Source organism: Gymnodraco acuticeps, unplaced genomic scaffold, assembly GCF_902827175.1.
Source record: "Gymnodraco acuticeps unplaced genomic scaffold, fGymAcu1.1, whole genome shotgun sequence".
Classification (NCBI taxonomy): Eukaryota; Metazoa; Chordata; class Actinopteri; order Perciformes; family Bathydraconidae; genus Gymnodraco; species Gymnodraco acuticeps.
This window is the reverse complement of record NW_022991105.1, coordinates 1-6,760: the sequence shown is the minus strand read 5'-3', so window position 1 is coordinate 6,760 and position 6,760 is coordinate 1. Positions and strand designations below refer to the sequence as shown.

At 46.7% G+C, this 6,760-nt stretch overlaps 1 protein-coding gene across 1 annotated transcript; it reads right to left on the bottom strand.

Moving 5' to 3' along the window:
- Positions 1-1,623: 1,623 nt before the first annotated feature.
- LOC117560179 lies at positions 1,624-5,850 on the bottom strand. The gene is made up of 4 exons (XM_034237001.1): positions 5,364-5,850; positions 2,180-2,346; positions 1,984-2,088; positions 1,624-1,820 (listed from the first exon to the last, which is right to left on the bottom strand). Exons 1-4 carry the CDS (start codon positions 5,848-5,850, stop codon positions 1,707-1,709), a joined length of 873 nt encoding a protein of 290 aa, XP_034092892.1. The 3' UTR covers positions 1,624-1,706.
- Between the last annotated feature and the right edge of the window lie 910 nt (positions 5,851-6,760).

Below are 6,760 nucleotides of genomic sequence, written 5' to 3'. Positions count from 1 at the left end.
ATAAATTCTGAAATAAATAAACGAGGCAATAAATATGTATACATGTACATTTAAATACACGTTTATTTATTTCATGGGACTTTTATTTCATAATGACACATTTCCATTTCTTGTATGCAAATGAACAGGGCATGGTTAGCTCACTGATCCAGAGATCCAGACCAAAGCAACAGCAGCACACTGACTACTCGAGAAGAGGAAGAAAAAGGAGGAGAAGGACTACTGAATAAAAATAAGGCAAACTACTAAATGAAAATAAGGCGGGGCAGACAACATGGAAGACGTCGGTGGGCTCCAAGATGCTATGTTATCCTTAGCAAATCAAATTGATCCACACGGTTTACCAACAGATACTATGTTGGCCGATATTGAAGACTTTTTCGGATAAGTGCTCTTCGAGATATCCACACGGATGGCAAAGTTTTAAATACATTGACACTGATTGAGCACCGTGTTCATGTGGAAGATGTCCAAGAAGTTGGTTCAAGCACAGGTGCAGGACGCCCGCCTCTGGATATTCCAGGCGATATGCTTGCTACCTATGTGTTGTCTGGTCTATCAACCCAAGAAATCGCCGATCTGTTTGGTGTGTCATCCCGCACAATTCAGAGGAGATCGGTCGAAGAAGGCCTAAGGTGAATTACTTGAGCGAACGTAAAATCAAATGATTGCTCTATCGAGCGAACGTCATACAAATAACGAGCCCATAGAAATAGAATACGAGTATACTACTATACTCATATTCTATTTATATGGTCAGCCCGCTACAACTGCCGCTATGGCAACGGTACACATACAAATGGCCGCCGCTCTGACCATCCTGCATTATCTTAAAATATAATACATCCATTATCCTGCTACGTTGATTTGAATGTGAATGTCTGTTCTACTCCTATTTTATATCTATGGACGAGACTGGTGGGCAAAAACATGTATAATACAGTTAACGTATCTGAAGAGACTGTGCCCGTCTCCTGTGTCCATGGGGACACTAAATTATACCCCACTTGCCTCATCCACCTTACCACAGTTAAAGGCAGCTGTGAGCTGAAAGTGGGGGTGGTTCCTTCCCTACCAGTCCCAGTCTTGGTGGGGCGAGGCTGCCCACTATACAAGCGCCTGCGTGCCAAAGGAAAGCGAGAGAAAGGACAAATTGCCACCCAGGGTACGTTTACTCAGCAGTCCCCCAAAGTTGTGTGTGCTGTGCCGGAGGAGCAGAGAGGCAATCAATCTTACAGTGCAGACGAGGCAAATGATAACCGTTTGGTTGCTTTCCCTGGAGACCTAAGCACAGGTGATGATGATGCCCTTTGGTGTGAGAGAGCAGGGTTCGATTATTGCACTTGGCACTCAGTTTTTGAATTGGATGATTAGTTGAATTAAGAGATAATAACTTTAATAGTTATAATAACTATTATTATTATTTTGGAATTATTAAATATAATAATGTGATTATAATAAACCACTTATAAATATTATTTAATATTAAAACCCACTGCATATATGTGTGTATCAGAGCTAGACACAACATGACTTAGCAGAACCATAAAGAAATTACCAGAATACTACTTTGAACAATTGAAAACATTTATTTAAACATACACTATTAAATAACAATAATTTCTGAACATTAAATAACAACAAGGAACATTTACGAACATTAAATAACAACAAATATTTACAAACATTTACGGACAAGAACACATTCATGGAAAACGTTTCCGCGGTGTCCCCTTCCGACTGCGCCGGGGTCTTAGGTGCTGAGGCCTTTTGCATGGGCTGGTTCTTTTGAGTGGCGACAGCATAATCCGGCACCTTCTCTGTTGGCACACAAAATATAAAGCACATTTTAATTAACTTGTCACGTTGGGATTCATACATAGTCATATTGTGGTATTTTAAAAGTTTTTAATCTCAAAGAAAATCTAAATCTTCAATGTTATATTTTACAATTTTTTTTGGGAATTGTGACATTTTGACTACCTTGTTTAAGTCTGCATGGCTCCTGGTCACCCTTGGGGTTCTCTTCTTCATCCCCGCCTCCTCCGCCTCCTCCTCCTCCTGGGCCCTTTTCTTGTGGTGTGTCATCTATTCAGAATCAGAATGACAATTAAGTTTACACAGACAAGGAATGTGGCTTGAATGTACTTTTAAAAAATAGGAGAAATCAAGTGTTTACGTTGAGCAAGTAGTCATCTTTATCGCCGTGAACTGCCTCGCTGACCTCAAGGTCCGTCATGTTGATGAACACTCCCAGGCGGTGCCCATAGAGGGAGGCCAGGTAGGCAGCCGCGTACCCCTGCAGCTTCCACAGGCTCGAATTTGTGTGTTGATGTTCCAGTTTTGCTGCAATGACAAGGGAAATAGAATGTGTTATTTCATCAATTTATTTGAATTGCTACATCACCCTGTTAATTATAACATATGTATTATAACTTACAGCGCAGTTTGGGGATGGCCAACAGTGCCAATCTGCGGCACTGTTGGAGCTCCACCGCCGTGTGCATAATCGCGTCCTTACACGCTCATCTGGTGATGGATAACATGGCGGTTCCATCCCTTTATCACACTCTTCAGATACCTGTCACCCATCACCAGATCTTTCTGGCCGAGGCACGAGGTTTTAGGTGGGGTCTCCTTCACGTAAACCAGGAACTGCCTAACGTTCTTCAGATAATGCAGGCTGGTGGTCCTTGCCATCCCGCAATCAACGAGATAACACGCCCATCTACAATACAAAGAAACAACCGGGGGGTCCGGCTATTTTACAAACGTTGCATTGGCAGAGTAATCGGGGGGTTTAGCCGTAGCGGTCCTCTGCCAGCATATCACGCTGGAAGCGGGCTCCCGTTTCTCGTGCAGGGCTGTTACTTTTGGGCCGCCATTTTAGTCTTAAGGCATGAGGAGGAGTAAGCACGTGGGCGTCCATTTTAGGTTACGACCTGGAAAGGGTTTGATGGTTAGGATTATAATTATAATGAGGGGGAGAGAGTATCAGGCAGTGAATTATAAGGGGCCACCAGAGAGCAAACCTGCCACAGAAATGAGAACATGGGGCACTCGCTGAGTCAGGGAAGAAAGGGTTTGAATCCTGCTGCCAAGACGGCTACAGGACTGAATGCACTGGCCATCCTTGCTCTCCACCGAGGCAGATCCAACTCCCAACTTAGACCCCAAGAAAAATGAAATGACGTTGAGTGATAGCTATCATAGTAGTGTTTTTACTATCACTCACATGTAACAATTATAATACACATCTCCAGTAGTAATCCCAGGAGTCTGATTGTTTCGGCTTATTAACTAAACAATCTCCCCCAGGATAGCCCTGCAAGGTGATCAAATCCAAGCAGTGTGTATTATCGGAACATGTAGCTGTGCGTGTGAGTTTTCAGCATTCAGGAGGATATGCAGCTATACGCGTGAGCAAGAGAGATGCATTCCCTGCATCAGGACAGAGTGAGCCGGAAAGGGCTTCCACACGCTGTTTATATAGAGGTGTAGGAGGGGCTTATCTCCCATGTAACTTTCGTGAAGCCTCCGTATGTCACGGTGAGCAGGTGAGCGGTTGCTGGTAGGGGTGGGCGATACCACAAAATCTGGATTCGATCCGATACCAAGTATTTCAGGGCCAGTATCGCCGATACCGATACCGATATTGATACCGATACTTTTTTTAATGAAAAGCGTCTTATGTACTTTCATATAGGGGGTGTATTTTGCGGTGCTTTACAGTCCGCACATCGGCATCCATAGTCGGACTTATTCACAGCAGCACCACCCACCCTCCTGTACCGGATGTTCTCATGGCCCTGGTAACCTATAAGGGGGTGTATTTTGCGGTGCTTTACAGTCCGCACATCGGCATCCATAGTCGGCCTTATTCACAGCAGCACCCACCCTCCTGTACCGGATGTTCTCATGGCCCTGGTAACCTATAAGGGGGTGTATTTTGCGGTGCTTTACAGTCCGCACATCGGCATCCATAGTCGGCCTTATTCACAGCAGCACCCACCCTCCTGTACTGGATGTTCTCATGGCCCTGGTAACCTATAAGGGGGTGTATTTTGCGGTGCTTTACCGTACGCACATCGGCATCCATATTCGGCCTTATTCACCGCAGCACCACCTGCCCTGCTGGAGGTTCACACTTTAACTTTTTTTTTACCCTCCTCTGCCTTACACATCCTCCCACACTTGAGCACTCCTCACGCGGACTAAACCCCTCCATGCACACCACCAGAACCAGAACCAGAACATCACGCCCCTGGAGAGCTTAAATGGGGGGATTTGGGGGGCATGACATGATTTTTGAGCTGAAATCATCAGACTAAATCTGAATTCATTTTCATGAACAGGACAGTTTTTATAGACAAATACACGTTTTACTTTTGCAAATTTAAAGTGCAAACATGAAAAATAACAATACAAAGTGGCCAAAGTAGCGAACTGTCTTCTTGCACACATCACAGTTCGCTAAGTTTTAATGGCCAGTTGTGAAATTGCTCCACACAACGCTGCTCTTTCTCTCAGCCATCATGCGCGTGTGTGTGTTGCACTCGCGAGTCGCTGGCTGCTGCTGTCCTGCCCTGCTGGCTGCTGTCAGTCAGCTTGATAATCGGCGTTCAGGCAGGGAGCCTCGAGGAGAAGAGGACAGCAGTGGAGAGAGAAGAAAAGAGCATATACTTGTGTTCGTCTGCACATAGTTTTTTGGAGAAATTGACGAGTAGAGGAGACGAGAAAAAAAGTATAACAGTATCGATCCTATTGGCTCTAATATCGATATTTTGAAAACGTAACGTAATATCGGAGGTATCGATATTTTGGGATTGATCCGCCCACCCCTAGTTGCTGGGGCATTTCACATTTTATTCTGAGAGAGACAGGCAGCAAAATGAGGAGGCAGAAACATTTGACTGTGGAGGAGGTTCATAAGCTAATCTTCAACCGTGTTATGGAGGAAAAATCAACCGATGGAGGATTCAGGGTCAGAAGAGGAGGAAACTCATGAAGAGGTGATCGATGTAAGTTACAGACCAAATTCTTCCTCTGAAGAAGCCCCCACATCGCCCGCTTCTGAAATGGAAGAAGGTTTTGAAATGGAGGGAAATGAATATGAAGAGGTAGAATCAGAAATGGAAGAAGTGTCAGAAGTGGAGGACCGCACTTATTTTGAGGAAGTGGAAGAATCCACTGATGAGGAAGAATCTGAGGAAGAGGACCACCTTCTAATAATGCTTCTTTACCTTCCCACGTGTGCATAGTTATTTCATACACCCTTTCCCCTTTTACCCTGCACCCCAACACTCTCCCACACATTTCCTGAATCCCCCCCAACAAATCCATTGATAAATGTTTTACTCCACCCTCCACGTTGACTTGAAGTGTCCTCTCCACCAGATATTCCACTTCGTCTTCGTCTTTCTCTCTTCCTCCTTCCGCCGCTCTCTCTCCTCTTTCCTTCTTTTCATCGTCCCTCTTCCTTTCTCCGTTGTTTCCCCCGTCGATTTTCCCTTTTCCTTCTCTCCTTCCCGCATTCTGGCGTCTCTCCCCGTCTGCCTCCTCATCTCCGCTGCTCCTTTTCGGGCCTGCTCCATCAATGTTTGGCTTCCACCCAGACGTCCCTTCCCCCGGGTCCTGCTTGTCCTTCTCGCCGGCTTTCTCCTCCTCCGCTGCTATGCTCACTGCTGCTGCAGCATTAGCTTTCCCAGCGGGGCTCTCCTCAATGTCCCTCTCCTCACCCACTGCTAACGCTGCTTTCGTCGCTTTAGCCGGGCCCTTCTCAGTGTCTTTCTTCTCCTCCGCTGCTCTGCTCACTGCTGATGCTGCGGGGCTCTTCTCAACGTCTCTCATCTCCTCCGCTGCTATGCTAGCAGCTAACGCTGCTGCCGCGAGGCCTGCCTTCTCCTGACCGGCTTTTAACTATCCCACTCTTTCATTCTCTTCCACCTCCTCCTCCATTACCTTCTTCTGTATCTCCCTCTGGTCTCTCTTTTCCCTCCTTACTTCCAGTCTCTTCTTCAGCGTTAGCTCCCTTTGTCCACCCTTCTCGCTAGCTTTCTCCTCGCCTGCTACCATGCTAACAGCTGTTGCTGCTGCAGCAGCCGCAGCGGTGCCTTCCGTCCACGCTCGAGTCTTTATCCGCTCAAATCCTTCACTTTCTTCCACATGTATCTTCACTGCTTTACTCTTTAGCCCCTTCTCTTTCTTCTCCTTGTTTTTCACCTCCATTCTTTCTGTTTTCTCCGCCGTTAATATCTCCTCCTCCACTTCCTCATTCTCCTGAGCCGCTGCTCGCATTCCAGAATGCACGTCTTCACTTTCGCCGGTCCTGGCCATCCCGGCCCGTGAAAGCCCCCCAGCCAGCTTCGCTGTACCGGGGGATGATTAAACACTCAAAAATATCCAGTCGATAATCCACAAGAAACCTTTTAATCCGTAGATTACTCCGCCATTCAGCACACAATCCTGTAGCTCCTCCTGCTCATTCACATGCGACTGCTCTCGGGCGCGCTCAGGGTGGTATGGCCGTAAGCAAAGAGTTTGGAGGGATAATGGCTTATTAGAGCAGAGAGAATCTGTAGTTTGGGTGCTGAAAGGCGGACTGCCAAACCTCCATGTCGATACCCAGCAGCAGCTGTGGGTTCTGCAGGGGTCCCCAGGCCTGCCTGTGAGCCTGTCTCCCCCTCTCCAGCACCTGGGAGCTCTCCGGGGCCCTGTAGAGGCCTTTTCAGGCTTCTCTCTGCACCCTTTTTCCCCCTAC